General features: G+C 46.1%; 1 protein-coding gene across 5 annotated transcripts in view; it reads left to right on the forward strand.

The window, feature by feature from the left end:
- Positions 1 to 17,366, forward strand: part of LOC121572049 (oxysterol-binding protein-related protein 3-like) — a 30,200-nt gene extending 12,834 nt beyond the window's left edge. For 2 of the 5 annotated variants that reach the window (XM_041883912.2, XM_041883913.2), the window contains 21 exons: positions 259 to 454; positions 759 to 875; positions 1,687 to 1,740; positions 1,893 to 2,006; positions 2,153 to 2,329; positions 2,602 to 2,698; positions 2,852 to 2,952; positions 7,832 to 7,924; positions 8,120 to 8,273; positions 8,396 to 8,517; positions 8,711 to 8,842; positions 8,971 to 9,067; positions 9,220 to 9,467; positions 9,681 to 9,818; positions 10,080 to 10,143; positions 10,290 to 10,368; positions 10,469 to 10,613; positions 11,271 to 11,415; positions 11,576 to 11,702; positions 13,016 to 13,138; positions 16,934 to 17,366. In XM_041883912.2, coding sequence (XP_041739846.1) covers positions 389 to 454; positions 759 to 875; positions 1,687 to 1,740; positions 1,893 to 2,006; positions 2,153 to 2,329; positions 2,602 to 2,698; positions 2,852 to 2,952; positions 7,832 to 7,924; positions 8,120 to 8,273; positions 8,396 to 8,517; positions 8,711 to 8,842; positions 8,971 to 9,067; positions 9,220 to 9,467; positions 9,681 to 9,818; positions 10,080 to 10,143; positions 10,290 to 10,368; positions 10,469 to 10,613; positions 11,271 to 11,415; positions 11,576 to 11,702; positions 13,016 to 13,138; positions 16,934 to 17,033 — 2,493 coding nt within the window. In that variant the 5' untranslated portion in view covers positions 259 to 388 and the 3' untranslated portion in view covers positions 17,034 to 17,366. The remainder of the gene's footprint in view (positions 1 to 258; positions 455 to 758; positions 876 to 1,686; positions 1,741 to 1,892; positions 2,007 to 2,152; positions 2,330 to 2,601; positions 2,699 to 2,851; positions 2,953 to 7,831; positions 7,925 to 8,119; positions 8,274 to 8,395; positions 8,518 to 8,710; positions 8,843 to 8,970; positions 9,068 to 9,219; positions 9,468 to 9,680; positions 9,819 to 10,079; positions 10,144 to 10,289; positions 10,369 to 10,468; positions 10,614 to 11,270; positions 11,416 to 11,575; positions 11,703 to 13,015; positions 13,139 to 16,933) is intronic. The other 3 variants (XM_041883911.2, XM_041883914.2, XM_041883915.2) reach the window with 3 other exon arrangements.
- Positions 17,367 to 18,427: the final 1,061 nt, after the last annotated feature.

Consider the following 18,427-nt stretch of genomic DNA (forward strand, 5'->3'; position numbering starts at 1 on the left):
GTACTCTGTGGTGTGTGTGTGTGTGTGTCAGAGAGCTCATGCAAACATAACGAACACCATAATCTCGTGCCTAACCTAAAAGCGCACCTAGTTTTGAGGGCGTAGAATAGTCACATATGTTTTTGTTGTCCTACTGCTTCGCTAAAGCAACGCTACAGTGGTATGTGGATTTCATTTCTCTCAGCTCACTTGTTCGTCTCAACATGCTGAAAATGAAGTAACAATGTTCTCTTTCCTACTCTCTCTCTTCCTCTTTAGCAGTGGTTATTCATGATGACGCCCTCTTGAGGTCGGTGTGCTAGGTGATGTTCCTGTTGAGCCCGTTGTGACTTCTGTGGTTTCCACTGAGACTAGACGATCGTGAGCAGAACTGTCAAGTCACAGAAAGATGACATCAACATCCCCCTCCCACAGCGACAGCAGCAGCGGCTCGTCCAAACATGACAGCCATCAGGTGTGTGTTTGCATCCGTGTCTCTTCATGTGCTTGCCTGTCTGAATGAACACAGCTCTGTCTCAAATGTCTTGTGGCAACATTAGCATTTTTATGCTTATCTTGACTGAACTAACGTCAGCTGAACTGACTGGAGGACACCTAGCAGCACTCCTAACACTCCCTGCCAGGGCCTGGGTTAGAGGACACATTAAGGCAGAGATACACAGCCTCTCCTCCTCTCTTCATGTGGTTGGGTATGCGTGTAACTCGCATAAGTCCATGTTTTGCCGCGTGTGTGTAACCCGATGCGTCTTTGTCTACAGGACAGCTGGGAGATCATAGAGGGGCTGAAGGGTAACCCTGGCAACATCCAGGAGCCGGAGAACCAGGAGGGCTTCCTGCTCAAGAGAAGGAAATGGCCTATGAAGGGATGGCACAAGGTGGGTACAACCTCCCTGACCCCTGAGCCCTTACCTATGAAGGGATGGCACAAGATGGGTACAACCTCCCTGACCCCTTACCTATGAAGGGATGGCACAAGGTGGGTACAACCTCCCTGATCCCTGACCCCTGACCCCTTACCTATGAAGGGATGGCACAAGATGGGTACAACCTCCCTGACCCCTTACCTATGAAGGGATGGCACAAGGTGGGTACAACCTCCCTGACCCCTGACCCCTTACCTATGAAGGGATGGCACAAGGTGGGTACAACCTCCCTGACCCCTTACCTATGAAGGAATGGCACAAGGTGGGTACAACCTCCCTGATCCCTGACCCCTGACCCCTTACCTATGAAGGGATGGCACAACATGGGTACAACCTCCCTGACCTCTTACTGCAGGTAACTCTCAAGTGTCTATCCTTGATTCCTTGCATCCTCTCTCCTCACCACCTTCTCTACATGCATTGGAGGAGAAGGTCAGAGGTTCTCTTCAGACCTTCTCTTCTGGACTAAAGGATGTGAGGAGAGGACGTGAGGAATCAAGCAGACACTTGAGATACACCCTGGATCTCTTTAACCCCTCCCTTACCTGGTGTTTATCTAAAGCTCTGATAAGATGCTTATGTTAAGCTGGAGGGGACATTTGAATGGAGCATTTGAATGGATACCTTATTGATGTAAAAAGCTTTTGTCCACAACTGTAATGTCTAAAATGTGAAGTTATTTCCTTGGCCCAAAGCAGATAATTAGTGGCTGAACGTGACAGACAGATGACTAAAACAGTTGTTACTTTCTCTTGCTATCCAGAGATACTTCTTGCTGGAGAAAGGCATTCTGAAGTACTCAAAACGTAGAGCTGATGTAAGTGGCTATTCAAAAGTATCTGTCAAGCAGATGCAATGCATACACACACAGAATTGAGTTAATGTATGTGTCATTGAAGGAGCGAGAATTCGCTCAGTTAGTTAGTTAGTCAGTCACACACACACACTGACCTTTGCTTTTGTTTCCAGCTGAACAAGGGCAAGCTGCATGGCTGCATTGATGTGGGGCTGTCTGTCATGTCAATAAAAAAAAAAACCAAGGCCATCGATCTGGACACCAACAACAACATTTATCACCTTAAGGTCTCTCTCTCTCTCTCTCTCTCTCTCTCTCTCCTATTTAAATGACATCACGTAAGTCGCTTTGGATAAAAGCGTCTGCTAAATGGTATATTATATATTATTATCTCTCTCCTATTTAAATGACATCACATCTCTCTGTCCAATAGGTGACGTCTGAGAAGTCTCAGGAAGTGAAGTCACAGGAGCTGTTTGATGATTGGGTGTCAAAGCTACGACATCACCGTGTCTTCCGGCAGAACGAGATCGCCATGTACCCCCACGAGAGGCACCTGTTTCACCCCTCCTCACACCTCTCGCCTAACCTCAACGACTCCATGAGACAGGTACGATTCTCCTTAGACACAGATATATGATCAGTTTTGTGCTTTTCCCCCTAATGGTTAGGGTTAGAATTTTGGAGATGGTAAGCTGGCCCTAGATCTGTGCCTAAGAGCAACCTCTTACTGGCGATTCTTAACTGACCAATCATCATTTAATTATTGTACTGTATAATGTATTTTATGAGTCATTGTATGTCTATGCATATTCAATTCCTTGTCTCTCACCCTTCCCCTCTCTCCCTCTCGCTCTATCCGTCCCCCGCTCCCTCTCTCAGCAGCGCTCCAGTCTGGCTAAACAGGCATCAGTTGTCCAGCAAGCTAAGGTCCGTGCCTGGCTTCACTCCTCAGAAGACATGGACAGGTGCTGTAGAGGTAGGGAGGTCAAACATCTCACCTGTCTGTCTGTGCCATACCTTTCCTGATGGATCTTACCTTACTTACGGTCTCTGTATCGATTCTCTCTCACCTTCTCTAATTCATATCTCTCACCTTCTCTAACTCATATTCCTCATCCTTCTCTGTCAGACTTGGAGGAGTGTGAGTCGTACCTGTTGGAACTCAACCTGTTGCTGAAGAGTATGGAGGTTCTCCACCGCACTTACTCTGCCCCCGCCATCAACCTCATGGTAACACATAACCTTTGCCCTTTAACCTTGACCCAGTACACATACTGTACTCAGCTCCTTTAACCTACACTACACTTAGTCTGACCCTCCTATCAGTACATGGTAGGTATGCACACCTCACCTAACCTATCATACTATCCAGGTCTGTGTCCAAACACTTCTAAAAATCCACCTTTCCAGAAATAAGTCTCTCAATGTTGCCGCTTGCTACAGACCCCCCTCAGCCCCCAGTTATGCCCTGGACACCATATGTGGATTGCTTGCCCCCCATCTATCCTCAGAGTTCGTACTGCTTGGTGACCTAAACTGGGATATGCTTAACACCCCGGCCGTCCTACAATCTAAACTAGATGCCCTCAATCTCACACAAATTGTCAAGGAACCTACCAGGTACAACCCTAAATCCGTAAACATGGGCACCCTCATAGATATCATCCTGACTAATTGACCCTCTAAATACACCTCCGCTGACTTCAACCAGGATCTCAGCGACCACTGCCTCATTGCCTGCGTCCGTAATGGGTCCGCGGTCAAACGACCACCCCTCATCACTGTCAAACGCTCCCTAAAACACTTCAGCGAGCAGGCCTTTCTAATTGACCTGGCCCGGGTATCCTGGATGGATATTGACCTCCATTCCGTAAGTAGAGGATGCCTGGATGTTCTTTAAAAGTGCTTTCCTCTCCATCTTAAATAAGCATGCCCCGTTCAAAAAAGTCAGAACTAAGAACAGATATAGCCCCTGGTTCACCCCAGACTTGACTGCCCTTGACCAGCACAAAAACATCCTGTGGCGTACTGCATTAGCATCGAACAGCCCCTGCGATATGCAACTTTTCAGGGAAGTCAGGAACCAAAATACACAATCAGTTAGGAAAGCAAAGGCTAGCTTTTTCAAACAGAAATATGCATCCTGTAGCACTAACTCCAAAAAGTTTTGGGACACTGTGAAGTCCATGGAGAATAAGAGCACCTCCTCCCAGCTACCCACTGCACTGAGGCTAGGAAACACTGTCACCACCGATAAATCTACAATAATCGAGAACTTCAATAAGCATTTTGCTATGGCTGGCCATGCTTTCCACCTGGCTACCCCTACCCCGGCCACCAGCTCTGCACCCTCCGATGCAACTTGCCCGTGCCCCACCCCCCGCTTCTCCTTCACCCAAATTCAGATAGCCAATGTCCTGAGAGAGCTGCAAAATCTGGACCCCTACAAATCAGCTGGGCTAGACAATCTGGACCCTTTCTTTCTAAAATTAGCCCACCGAAATTGTCGCAATCCCTATTACTAGCCTGTTCAACCTCTCTTTCGTATAGTCTGAGATCCCCAGAGATTGGAAAGCTGCCGCGGTCATCCCCCTCTTCAAAGGGGGTGACACTCTAGATCCAAACTGTTACAGACCTATATCTATCCTGCCCTGCCTTTCGAAAGTATTTGAAAGCCAAGTTAACAAACAGATCACCGACCATTTCGAATCCTACCGTACCTTCTCCGCTATACAATCTGGTTTCCGAGCTGGTCATGGGTGCACCTCAGCCACGCTCAAGGTCCTAAACGATATAATAACCGTGATCGCTAAAAGACAGTACTGTGCAGCCGTCTTCATCGACCTGGCCAAGGCTTTTGACTCTGTCAATCACCGCATTCTTATTGGCAGACTAAATAGCCTTTGTTTCTCAAATAACTGCCTCGCCTGGTTCACCAACTACTTCTCAGATAGAGTTCAATGTGTCAAATCGGAGGAGTGCCTGTTATCTGGACCTCTGGCAGTCACTATGGGGGTGCCACAGGGTTCAATTCTCGGGCCGACTCTATTCTCTGTGTATATCAATGATGTCGCTCTTGCTGCTGGTGACTCTCAGATCCACCTCTATGCAGACGACACCATTTTGTATACATCTGGAACCTTCATTGGACACTGTGTTAACAAACCTCCAAACGAGCTTCAATGCCATACAACACTCCTTCCGTGGCCTCCAACTGCTCTTAAACACTAGTAAAACTAAATGCATGCTCTTCAATCTGCTTGCACCCAGACTAGAATCACTACTCTCGGCGGGTCTGACTTAGAATATGTGGACAACTACAAATACCTAGGTGCCTGGTTAGACCGTAAATTCTCCTTCCATACTCACATTAAGCATCTCCAATCCAAAGTTAAATCTAGAATCGGCTTCCTATTTCGCAACAAAGCCTCCTTCACTCATGCTGCTAAACATGCCCTTGTAAAACGGACTATCCTACCGATCCTTGACTTCTGCGATGTCATTTACAAAATAGCTTCCAACACTCTACTCAGCAAATTGGATGTAGTCTATCACAGTGCCATCCGTTTTGTCACCAAAGCCCCATATACTACCCACCATTGTGACCTGTATGCTCTCGTTGGCTGGCCTCGACTACATATTCGTTGCCAAACCCACTGGCTCCAGGTCGTCTATAAATCACTTCTAGGCAAATCCACGCCTTATCTTAGATCATTGGTCACCATAGCAACACCCACCCGTAGTATGCCTTCCAGCAGGTATATCACACTGGTCATCCCCAATGCCAACACCTCCTTTTTTATTTTTTTTATTTAGTCATTTAGCAGATGCTCTTATCCAGAGCGACCTACAGTTAGTGAGTGCATACATTTTTTTTCATACTGGCCCCCCGTGGGAATTTAACCCACAACCCTGGCGTTGCAAACGCCATGCTCTACCAACTGAGCTACATCCCTGGCCGCCATTCCTTCCAGTTCTCTGCTGCAAATGACTGGAACGAACTGCAAAAATGTCTGAAGCTGGAGACACTTATCTCCCTCACTAACTTTTAAGCATCAGTTGTCAGAGCAGCTTACCGATCACTGCACCTGTACACAGCCCATCTGTAATTAGCCCACCGAACTACCTCATCCCCATATTGTTATTTACATTGTTATTTATTTTGCTCATTTGCACTCCAGTATCTCTATTTGCACATCATCTTCTGCACATCTATCACTCCAGTGTTAATACTAAATTGTAATTATTTTGCACTATGGCCTATTTATTGCCTTACCTCCATAACTTACTATATGTGCACACACTGCGTTTTGTTTATTCCATATGTAACTCTGTGTTGTTGTTGTTTTTATCGCACTGCTTTGCTTTATCTTGGCCAGGTCGCAGTTGTAAATGAGAACTTGTTCTCAACTGGCTTACCTGGTTAAATAAAGGTGAAATACACTGCTCAAAAAAATTAAGGGAATACTTAAACAACACAATGTAACTCCAAGTCAATCACACTTCTGTGAAATCAAACTGTCCACTTAGGAAGCAACACTGATTGACAATACATTTCACATGCTGTTGTGCAAATGGAATAGACAACAGGTGGAAATTATAGGCAATTAGCAAGACACCCCCAATAAAGAAGTGGTTCTGCAGGTGGTGACCACAGACCACTTCTCAGTTCCTATGCTTCCTGGCTGATGTTTTGGTCACTTTTGAATGCTGGCGGTGCTTTCACTCTAGTGGTAGCATGAGACGGAGTCTACAACCCACACAAGTGGCTCAGGTAGTGCAGCTCATCCAGGATGGCACATCAATGCGAGCTGTGGCAAGAAGGTTTGCTGTGTCTGTCAGCGTAGTGTCCAGAGCATGGAGGCGCTACCAGGAGACAGGCCAGTACATCAGGAGACGTGGAGGAGGCCGTAGGAGGGCAACAACCCAGCAGCAGGACTGCTACCTCCGCCTTTGTGCAAGAAGGAGCAGGAGGAGCACTGCCAGAGCCCTGCAAAATTACCTCCAGCAGGCCACAAATGTGCATGTGTCTGCTCAAACGGTCAGAAACAGACTCCATGAGGGTGGTATGAGGGCCCAACGTCCACAGGTGGGGGTTGTGCTTACAGCCCGACACCGTGCAGGACGTTTGGCATTTGCCAGAGAACACCAAGATTGGCAAATTCGCCACTGGCGCCCTGTGCTCTTCACAGATGAAAGCAGGTTCACACTGAGCACATGTGACAGACGTGACAGAGTCTGGAGACACCGTGGAGAATGTTCTGCTGCCTGCAACATCCTCCAGCATGACCGGTTTGGCGGTGGGTCAGTCATGGTGTGGGGTGGCATTTCTCCATGTGCTCGCCACAGGTAGCCTGACTGCCATTAGGTACCAAGATGAGATTCTCAGACCCCTTGTGAGACCATATGCTGGTGCGGTTGGCCCTGGGTTCCTCCTAATGCAAGACAATGCTAGACCTCATGTGGCTGGAGTGTGTCAGCAGTTCCTGCAAGAGGAAGGCATTGATGCTATGGACTGGCCCGCCCGTTCCCCAGACCTGAATCCAATTGAGCACATCTGGGACATCATGTCTCGCTCCATCCACCAACGTCACGTTGCACCACAGACTGTCCAGGAGTTGGCGGATGCTTTAGTCCAGGTCTGGGAGGAGATCCCTCAGGAGACCATCCGCCACCTCATCAGGAGCATGCCCAGGCATTGTAGGGAGGTCATACAGGCACGTGGAGGCCACACACACTACTGAGCCTCATTTTGACTTGTTTTAAGGACATTACATCAAAGTTGGATCAGCCTGTAGTGTGGTTTTCCACTTTAATTTTGAGGGTGACTCAAAATCCAGACCTCCATGGGTTGAAAAATTTGATTTCCATTGATAATTTTTGTGTGGTTTTGTTGTCAGCACATTCAACTATGTAAAGAAAAAAAGTATTTAATAAGATTATTTCATTCATTCAGATCTAGGATGTGTTGTTTAAGTGTTCCCTTTATTTTTTTGAGCAGTGTAAAAAATAAAATAAAATAAAAAACCTAGACTCTAACCCTAACCTCTCTGTTTTCTCACTATCCAAATCATTGTCTGTTCCCTCTTCCTCTTCTCTGGGACATCAGGCCTCCACGTACGACATTCCCAAGAAGGAGAAGAGGGGTCCCAGGAAGTGGCGTTCAAAGAATTACAGCAAAGATCCCCCAGCCACACTACAGGTACACACTGTTTTACGTTCTCTCAAAGCAATACCTGCTACTGCTCCATGTCAACTTTGACTTATGCTAAATCCTACAGCCACTTGAGATAAGTGTTGCATTGACCAAAGACTACTAGATGAATAGGTCTGCGTGACACCCAATACATCCCCCACCTGTAATTGTCTTTAACCCTGATTTATCTCCTTCCACCAGGTTCCTGGCTGTGTCTCACCACCTGCCTCTCTTCTTCTCCATACTTCCCACCCAAACCTCTCTACTGAAGCCAACACCTCCTCCCAAGAATCCCCAGACTCACCTACTGATGCGAACCGCCTCCAGGAGGACTTCTGCAGGCTGGCCAACAACGGTGAGTCCCTTGTGTCAGATCGGCCCCCTGGGTCAATATAGGTATTTTACAGGCTGGGTATGGTGGTTAAAACACATTTCGCTCTCTTTTTTTTCTCACTCTGTGTATGTCTCTCTCTCTAGTTCACTCCACTCTGCGGTCAGCCTACAGTTCTCTATCAGCAGAGAGAGACAGAGTGAGACACACTATTGACCTGCAGGCCCCTCCAGCACAGGTCATGGTCCTCAAGACCGGCTATGGCTCGGTGAGTTAGGTGTGTGTTTGTGAGAGTGTGTGTAAGAGACAGGGCGAGTGCGTGTGTGCATGTGCTGTGTTCCACAATATTGCACATATCAAGATGTATTGTCAAGTTGATTTCAAGAGATTGTTTATATACCAAACATGACATTAGGACTGATCTGAACCTCAGCTGCCAATCAACCTTTTCTACCAATCAGGATCTCCCAGATGGATCCCGCCAACTTGTCCACCAGGCGTCCAATGTTAGTCAAGCATCCATCCCTGAGTCCATGTCAGAGTTCTTTGATGCTCAGGAGTACCAGCTGACCTCCAGCTCCTCTGAGAACGAGGTGAGCCCTAAGATCAGATCTGGGATCAGATTACCCAACCCCAAAGCCAACCCTAACCATTAGGGAGATAAACAATGATCTGACCCTGAATCAGTCATTAATATATGTTTTTCTCTGTTTGTCTCCAGGCTTCTGATGATGACTCGTATGTCAGTGATGTCAGCGACAGCGTTTCCATGGACACCGGCTACAGCAACGAGGGAGGAAGCGAGAGACATGACTCTGGTATCCCGTGTGTGTGTGTGTGTGTGCGGATGGATGGGCCAGCATATGAGTATTTCTATGACGAGCATACGATTTGTACGAGTGAGCAAATGTCTGTTCAGTTTGCTACCTCCATTTTAAGAGCAGCACCTCTCCCCCTCTCTCCCCCCCAGCAGCCTCAAGAGGTGATGGTGTTCAGGTGGCCCGCAGGCGGACTACCCTCCCCTCCCCCCAGCCCAGCAGCAGCAGTGTCAGTCTATGGAACATCCTCAAGAACAACATAGGGAAGGACCTGTCCAAGGTAGCCATGCCTGTTCAGCTCAACGAACCTCTCAACATACTACAGAGGCTGTGTGAGGAGGTGGAGTACTCAGAGCTGCTGGATACAGCCAACAACACACAGGACCCGTACCAGAGAATGGTGAGGATATAGAATGCAAGTGTACACACACACACACACACACACAATCCCTAGCAACGCAGGGTGAGAGAATTTGGACATACTCACACCATGATTCTTATGATGCATTGTGGGAACCCACACACACTCACAACCTCTATCTACACATGGTAAGTAACACAGTCTCTGTCTCTTTCTCTGTGTCTCTCTGTATGTGTGTCTCCTGTGCTGCAGGTGTATGTGGCAACATTTGCGGTGTCTGCGTACGCCTCCAGTTACCACCGGGCAGGAAGTAAACCCTTTAACCCCGTCCTAGGAGAGACCTACGAGTGTGACAGACCTGACAAGGGCTTCAGGTTCATAGCAGAACAGGTAAACAAACCTACAGGAACAAGTTAACGTCACTCACATACAGTAAACCAAGAATCACTGGGCTGATTCATTTTTTCGTTACAAATGGCACCCTATTCCCATTTAGTGCACTACATTTGACCAGGGCCCATAGTGCTCTGGTCAAAAGTGGTGCACTATATAGGGAAAAGGGTGCCATTTGGGACACCAACATTGCATAGGATGACTGAACACTCATAACATTGTCAGTTGAACCCACGTTGTACCCCCTGTCCTTCTCAGGTGAGCCATCACCCACCTGTGTCAGCGTGTCACTGTGATTCTAACAACTTTACTTTTTGGCAAGGTGAGCTTCCATGTTTTCAGTAAACATATCACCACCTTTTCTTTCTATTTGTAATTGTTATTGTGAGGGTTACCTGCCCCACTCACCTACTTCCCCTGTCTGTCTCTCTGTCCCCTGTATGTCTCTCTGTCCCATCTGTCTGTCAGATGTCCAGTGTAAGAATAAGTTCTGGGGGAAATCCATGGAGATTGTTCCCATGGGAACCACTCATGTGACCCTGCCAGGGTGAGTCTCTTTGATTTATACAACGTGTTTGTGTCAAAGAGCTGCTTTCATATGAAATAGAGGTGTGTGTGTGTGTGTGACAGTCGTTTGTCATCCTCAGGTTTGGGGACCACTATGAGTGGAACAAGGTAACGTCCTGTATCCACAACATCCTGAGTGGCCAGCGCTGGATAGAACACTATGGAGAGATGTCAATCAAAAACACCAACAGTGAAGCCTGCCAGTGTAAAGTGACCTTCGTCAAGGTGAGGAGACGGACTATACCATACCTGTGTGTCCCAAATGGCACCCTATTTCTTATATAGTAAACTACTACTCTGGCCAAAAGTAGTGCACTATATAGGGAATAGGGTGTTATTCGAAACTGCCTAACACAATTCAATGTAAATTGTCCAACACGTATGAAACCCTGGGCCAGCGTTTCCCAAACTCGGTCCTGTGGCCAAGGGGTGCACATTTTGGTTTTTGCCCTAGCACTACACAGCTGATTCAAATAATCAAAGCTTGATAATGAGCTGATCATTTGAATCAGCTGTGTAGTGTTAGGGCAAAAACCAAAATGTGTACCACTTGGGGTCTCCAGCACCGAGTTTGGGAAAAGCTGGCCTAGGCACTTGCATTATGTTTCTGAGGGTATTATCTGGTGTAACAACACCATCTGTTGGGGAACAGGAGGAACAACATTCTGGAGACCATAATCCTGGAAACCTTAAAAGTTACAAATGAGTGGTGGATGGATTCATGTATTATTTAGAATTCTATGGAATTTTTATTAAATCATTTCTCACATGATTGACAGCGTTTTATGGGTTTCCGATTTGTAACATCACATTTGTTTTGTTTTGCGTCATTAGTTTAATTAGTTTATTATTATTAATATGTTTTGCATATTTAATCCGCAGGCGAGATCGTGGAGCTCAACGGTGAATGAGATAGAGGGAGTGGTCACGGACAGTGGGGGTCGTGTCATCCACTCTTTCTTTGGCAAATGGCACGAAGGCATATACCAAGGAGACACGCCCTCTGCCATCTGCATCTGGAGAGCAAGTGAGTGACTGCCTCTTTGGACTGTCCGTCACAACTCACACACCCACAGTCACAAACATAAAGTGGCATTCCACGGAAATATTATAGGTTATGATGTTATTTACCGTGAAAAAAGTTTAAAATGGGTGTTTGGGTAATTTTGTAATATGTGTTTGTGTAGACCCCATGCCTGTGGACCAGGACCAGTACTATGGCTTCACTCAGTTTGCTGTGGAGCTGAATGAGCTTGATGCTGCCCTGAAGCCCTTCCTACCCCCCACAGACACACGCTTCCGTCTGGACCAGAGGTAGGACACACCCCGGGATTCTGTCTCTTGCTCTCTCTGTCTTCCTCCTCTCCTCTCTCTCTGTCTTCCTCCTCTCCTCTCTCTCCGTCTTCCTCCTCTCCTCTCTCTCCGTCTGTCTCCTCTCCTCTCTCTCCGTCTGCCTCCTCTCCTCTCTCTCCGTCTGCCTCCTCTCCTCTCTCTCTGTCTTCCTCCTCTCCTCTCTCTCTGTCTTTCTCCTCTCCTCTCTCTCTCGTCTTCCTCCTCTCCTCTCTCTCTCGTCTTCCTCCTCTCCTCTCTCTCTCGTCTTCCTCCTCTCCTCTCTCTATGTCTTCCTCCTCTCCTCTCTCTATGTCTTCCTCCTCTCCTCTCTCTCGTCTTCCTCCTCTCCTCTCTCTCGTCTTCCTCCTCTCCTCTCTCTCGTCTTCTTCCTCTCCTCTCTTCGTCGTCTTCCTCTCCTCTCCTCTCTCTCCGTCTTCCTCTCCTCTCTCTCCGTCTTCCTCCTCTCCTCTCTCTCCGTCTTCCTCCTCTCCTCTCTCTCCGTCTTCCTCCTCTCCTCTCTCTCCGTCTTCCTCCTCTCCTCTCTCTCCGTCTGTCTCCTCTCCTCTCTCTCCGTCTGCCTCCTCTCCTCTCTCTCCGTCTGCCTCCTCTCCTCTCTCTCTGTCTTCCTCCTCTCCTCTCTCTCTGTCTTTCTCCTCTCCTCTCTCTCTCGTCTTCCTCCTCTCCTCTCTCTCTCGTCTTCCTCCTCTCCTCTCTCTATGTCTTCCTCCTCTCCTCTCTCTCGTCTTCCTCCTCTCCTCTCTCTCGTCTTCCTCCTCTCCTCTCTTCGTCGTCTTCCTCTCCTTTCCTCTCTCTCCGTCTTCCTCTCCTCTCCTCTCTCTCCGTCTTCCTCCTCTCCTCTCTCTCCGTCTTCCTCCTCTCCTCTCTCTCCGTCTGCCTCCGCTCCTCTCTCTCCGTCTGCCTCCTCTCCTCTCTCTGTCTTCCTACTCTCCTCTCTCTGTCGTCCTCCTCTCTCCGTCTTCCTCCTCTCTCTCCGTCTTCCTCCTCTGCTCCCACTCTGTCTCTCTCCTCTCTTCTCTCTCGTCTTCCTCCTCTCCTCTATCTGTTTGCCTCCTCCTCTCTCTCTGTCTTCCTCCTTTCTCCGTCTTCCTCCTCTCCTCTCTCTCCGTCTTCCTCCTCTCCTCTCTCTCTGTCGTCCTCTCTGTCTTCCTCGCTCTCCAGTTTTCCTTCTCTCTCTCATACTTCCCTGTATTATACCACCCTTCTCATAGGATCCTTTTCACTCGAATCTCTCCCTCTCCATAATATCTCATTCTCTCTCTCTATTTCTCTCACAGGTGTTTGGAAGAAGGGAACATTGAGGGGGCTGAGGAGCAGAAACTGAGGATAGAGCTGCTCCAGAGAGAAAGGAAGAAAGTTCTGGAGGAGAACAACATGATGCACAAACCACGCTTCTTCAAGTATGCAACAGTGTGTGTGTGTGTGCCTGCCTTTCTGTCTGATTCCAGCAGACAAGGGAGTTCATTGCTCATACATTTAGCCATGAAGACAGAACAAGGCAGTCTTACTTATTAGCTGCACAGTATCCTATACAACAGTGGTTCCCAACGTTTTTCGCGCACCCCCTCGTGCATTTTACCGGTAAGCCTATCATCTCATGATTCTTCTCAAGTACCCCCTGTGGATAGGCCAAGTACCCCCCAGGGGTCCTTGTACCCCTGGTTGGGAACCACTGCTATACAATATCGAAAATATCTGACGGAATGGCACCACTGTCTATATAACTTACCACACTGCCACAGGTCTGTCATCTGAATAACACTCCATTAGCCTCAGGGCTCTATTTTATCAAACGTAACGCGATGGTTAATCTAAGTGCAGGCGGTAGCATTATAGGTTCAGGGGTGTGTCAGAAATATTTTTGCTATTTTCACTATTACCATTATTGGCGCACTTGCTGGCGTTGGCGCGAAAAGGGCTGGGTTTTGATGAATAAACAAGTTGTGGGTGTGTCGAGTGGGTGTGTCGAGGCTTGGCCCCTCACTGGCCAATCAGAATGTGCTCCATGGTGAAATATGTGGTTGCTTCAAGTTGTGTATTTACGGTCTTCTATGTATTGCCTTGGAATCAACTCTAATTCCAATGTTAGTCCGTTAGCATTTCGCTACACCCGCAATAACATCTGCTAAATATGTGTATGTGACCAATACATTTGATTTGATTATAGTTTGTTAAATGGCTTACAAAAACGAAATAACAAAATGTAGACCTATCTTTGCTAAATATGTTAACTTGAACCCATTTGCAGTCCACATTGTTCTAAGTAATTGCATGGCTTCAAAAGCATTCACACTGATTTAGGGGCTAGGCCTACTGTAAATTGTATTATGGCTGAGCATGGACATGCCAAACATTGTCAATAAGCAAGATTAAATTCATTATTGATAAGGCCTAAAAAGAGAAGGAATAATTCAAATCAAATTCTAAACAAAACGAAACAACAACTTGTTTTAAAAGGCTATCTCGCACTAATAGGCACCATAATTTCTCCCCATGGCCATAAAATATTAAAATAATGCAGACTATGGAGGGTTTTACCCACATCCAAAACGGGACCTGCACGCTAAGATAATGTGGGCCTGCCTACAATGCATAGATAAAAAGGGAATGTCAGCTCACTGTTTTACTTCTCTCAAAGCTTTGGTGATTTAAGATTTATTTCCAAGCGGTCTCAGGAGCCAAACCCTTTATCGACAGTCTTGACTACTTCGCAATTGCATTGGGCAGCACAAAAAAAAGCCTTTATTGAGAGGAGGGGAGGCTATGCTTGGTTTTTAACCAAATAAAATGAAATGGGGGGAAAAACATTACATTTTTTATGTTTCTAAAAACGAAGTATAAAGGCACCAAAAGCACATTAAGCTACTCTTGTTCCATGCGCATATGGGCAGTGTGCATCATAGCTGGATAGGCTGCGTTTCCGCTGTTAGAATTCATGCCATAACCAACTGCATTACCGCTAAATCCAGCTTTTGGTTGGTCTTAAATATCCTATCAGCGCTGCCTGAAATTAGCACTTTGAATCATGATTTTAAGGACAAGCATAAAATATTTCCAACAATATTTCCAACTCCCATCTGAGCGCAAGCGTGCTGATATTAGACAGACCTGGCGTTAGGGCTGGGAAATGCCAATGCGGCAGTTTTTAAATGACGAAATTGCAAACCTAACGTGCGTTTGACACTAGCACTGCCTTAACGCCAGCTGGAAATAGAGCCCCTCAGTGTCGGACTGGTCAAAACGACACCATTAAGTTGTTCTGTGGAGTCATGAGATCTCAGACAGTTCTGCATTAATGTTTACAGGGGGTTAGGGTTGTACACTTACAGCCAGGTTATGCAGTATGTTTGAAATGTATGTATGTATGTATGTATGTATGTATGTATGTATGTATGTATGTATGTATGTATGTATGTATGTATGTATGTATGTATGTATGTATGTATGTATGTATGTATGTATGTATGTATGTATGTATGTATGTATGTATGTATGTATGTATGTATGTATGTATGTATATACAGTTGAAGTCAGAAGTTTACATACACTTAGGTTGGAGTCATTAAAACTCGTTTTTCAAGCACTCCACAAATTTCTTGTTAACAAAATATAGTTTTGGCAAGTCGGTTAGGACATCTACTTTGTGCATGACACAAGTCATTTTTCCAACAATTGTTTACAGACAGATAATTTCACTTATAATTCACTGTATCACAATTCCAGTGGGTCAGAAGTTTACTAAGTTGACTGTGCCTCTAAACAGCTTGGAAAATTCCAGAAAATGATGTCATGGCTTTAGAAGCTTCTGATAGGCTAATTGACATCATTTGAGTCAATTGGAGGTGTACTTGTGGATGTATTTCAAGGCCTACCTTCAAACTCAGTGCCTCTTTGCTTGATATCATGGGAAAATCAAAATAAATCAGCCAAGACCTCAGAAAAAAAATTGTAGACCTCCACAAATCTGGTTCATCCTTGGGAGCAATTTCCAAACGCCTGAAGGTACCACGTTCATCTGTACAAACAATAGTACGTAAGTATAAACACCATGGGACCACGCAGCTGTCATACCGCTCAGGAAGGAGACACGTTCTGTCTCCTAGAGATGAATGTACTTTGGTGCGAAAAGTGAAAATCAATCCCAGAACAACAGCAAAGGACCTTGTGAAGTTGCTGGAGGAAACAGCTACAAAAGTATCTATATCCACAGTAAAACAAGTCCTATATCGACATAACCTGAAAGGCCGCTCAGCAAGGAAGAAGCCACTGCTCCAAAACCGGCATAAAAAAGCCAGACTATGGTGTGCAACTGCACATGGGGACAAAGATCGTACTTTTTGGAGAAATGTCCTCTGGTCTGATGAAACAAAAATAGAACTGTTTGGCCATAATGACCATTGTTATGTTTGGAGGAAAAAGGGGAGGCTTGCAAGCCGAAGAACACCATCCCAACCGTGAAGCACGGGGGTGGCAGCATAATGCTGTGGAGGTGCTTTGCTGCAGGAGGGACTGGTGCACTTCACAAAATAGATTGCATCATGAGGAAGGACAATTATGTGGAGATATTGAAGCAACATCTCAAGACATCAGTCAGGAAGTTAAAGCTTGGTCGCAAATTGGTCTTCCAAATGGACAATGACCCCAAGCATACTTCCAAAGTTGTGGCAAAATGGCTTAAGGACAACGAAGTCAAGGTATTGGAGTGGCCATCACAAAGCCCTGACCTCAATCCTATAGAAAATGTGTGTGCAGAACTGAAAAAGTGTGTGCGAGCAAGGAGGCCTACAAACCTGACTCAGTTACACCAGCTCTGTCAGGAGGAATGGGCCAAAATTCACCCAACTTATTGTCGGGAGCTTGTGGAAGGCTACCCGAAACGTTTGACCCAGTTTAAACAATTTAAAGGCAATGCTACCAAATACTAATTGAGTGTATGTAAACTTCTGACCCACTGGGAATGTGATGAAAGAAATTAAAGCTGAAATAAATAATTCGCTCTACTATTATTCTGACATTTCACATTCTTGAAATAAAGTGGTGATCCTAACTGACCTAAGACAGGGAATTTTTACTAGGATTAAATGTCAGGAATTGTGAAAAACTGAGTTTAAATGTATTTGGCTAAGGTGTATGTAAACTTCCGACTTCAACTGTATGTATGTATGAATGTGACTGTTGTTTTGTTTATTTAACAGGAAATCAAAGGATGACACGTGGCTGAGCTCTAATACATACTGGGAGCAGCGGAAGGACCCCGGGTTCAGCTGCAGAGAGGACTTCCCTGTGCTGTGGTGACCCTGTAACCCCACAGGAGCACAGATCTAGGGTCAGATTATCCTTGTCCACAACAAACCTTAACCAATACAGGGAAAACTCACAACTGACCTTAGATCAGCTGTTGTCTCTACCTTCCTGCCCTTTGTGCTGTTGTCTGTGCCCAATAATGTTTGTTCCATGTTTTGTACTGCTGCCATGCTGAGTTGTCATGTGTTGCTGCCATGCTATGTTGTTGTCTTAGGTCTCTTATGTAGTGTAGTGCTGTCTATCTTGTCCTATATTTTATTTGTATTTTTAATCCCAGGCCCCGTCCCTGCAGGAGGCCGTCATTGTAAATAAGATTTTTTATTTTTTTTTGTCATTTAGCAGACGCTCTTATCCAGAGCGACTTACAGTTAGTGAGTGCATACATTCTTTTTTTTTTTTCATACTGGCCCCCCGTGGGAATCGAACCCACAACCCTGGCGTTGCAAACGCCATGCTCTACCAACTGAGCTACATCCCTGCCGGCCATTCCCTCCCCTACCCTGGACGACGCTGGGCCAATTGTGCGCCGCCCCATGGGTCTCCCGGTCGCGGCCGGCTACGACAGAGCCTGGATTCGAAACAGGATCTAGCACTGCGCCACTCGGGAGGTTGGCGCAGGTTCTTAACTGACTTGCCTTGTTAAATAAAGGTTAAATAAAAATGAAATCAGCACTCAGAGACAACATTAGAGACAAAGCTCTGACCAGGTGACTGGGGACCGCTGAGTGTCAGGGTGACCCAGGCCAAATATGGGCTTCCTGTGTCTGTAGGTGGAGCCAAACTAGGGCTCTATCTCTTGATCCTAAGACAGAGTTTTCACTTCATTCTTTTTTTTAAAGAAAAGAAAGCTTCCTTATTTCTTTATTTTTTTGGCATTACTTTAGTCTTGCCAGGGACATGGTTCTCTTCTTTCAATGTTATCCTTTTCTCTATGTATATTTTATACTGTCACTGTAGTTTGGATGCAGTCCAGCCACCAATGCCTTAATATGGAATGCTGTTCTACTCAGAAAAACCTGCTGTAGATGATTATGCAAATCCTCACAAACTATTGGTGAGTTTGCGCTTCTGCGCACTTTGATGTCATTCTTAATGTAGTCTATGGAGAAGATCACTGGTGGGGTGTTGAGGTGTGCATCCGAAATAGCAACCTATTATCTATATAGTGTTATTTATGGAATAGGGTGTCATGTGGGAAGCAGCCAAGGGTTGCAACTAGGGGGATTTAACTTGTTCTAAAGGTCAAGCACTCTACTGTACGAGTATGATTCTGTCCAATCACAATCCATATTGTCTTAATACTCCTCAACCATTGGCTGACAGAACGTATTAAATAAGGCCTTATTGAACTTCCTAACACTGCGTGTTAAAGCCTGTATGTTGCC

The sequence above is a fragment of the Coregonus clupeaformis genome, chromosome 8, assembly GCF_020615455.1.
Source record: "Coregonus clupeaformis isolate EN_2021a chromosome 8, ASM2061545v1, whole genome shotgun sequence".
NCBI classification, from domain to species: Eukaryota; Metazoa; Chordata; class Actinopteri; order Salmoniformes; family Salmonidae; genus Coregonus; species Coregonus clupeaformis.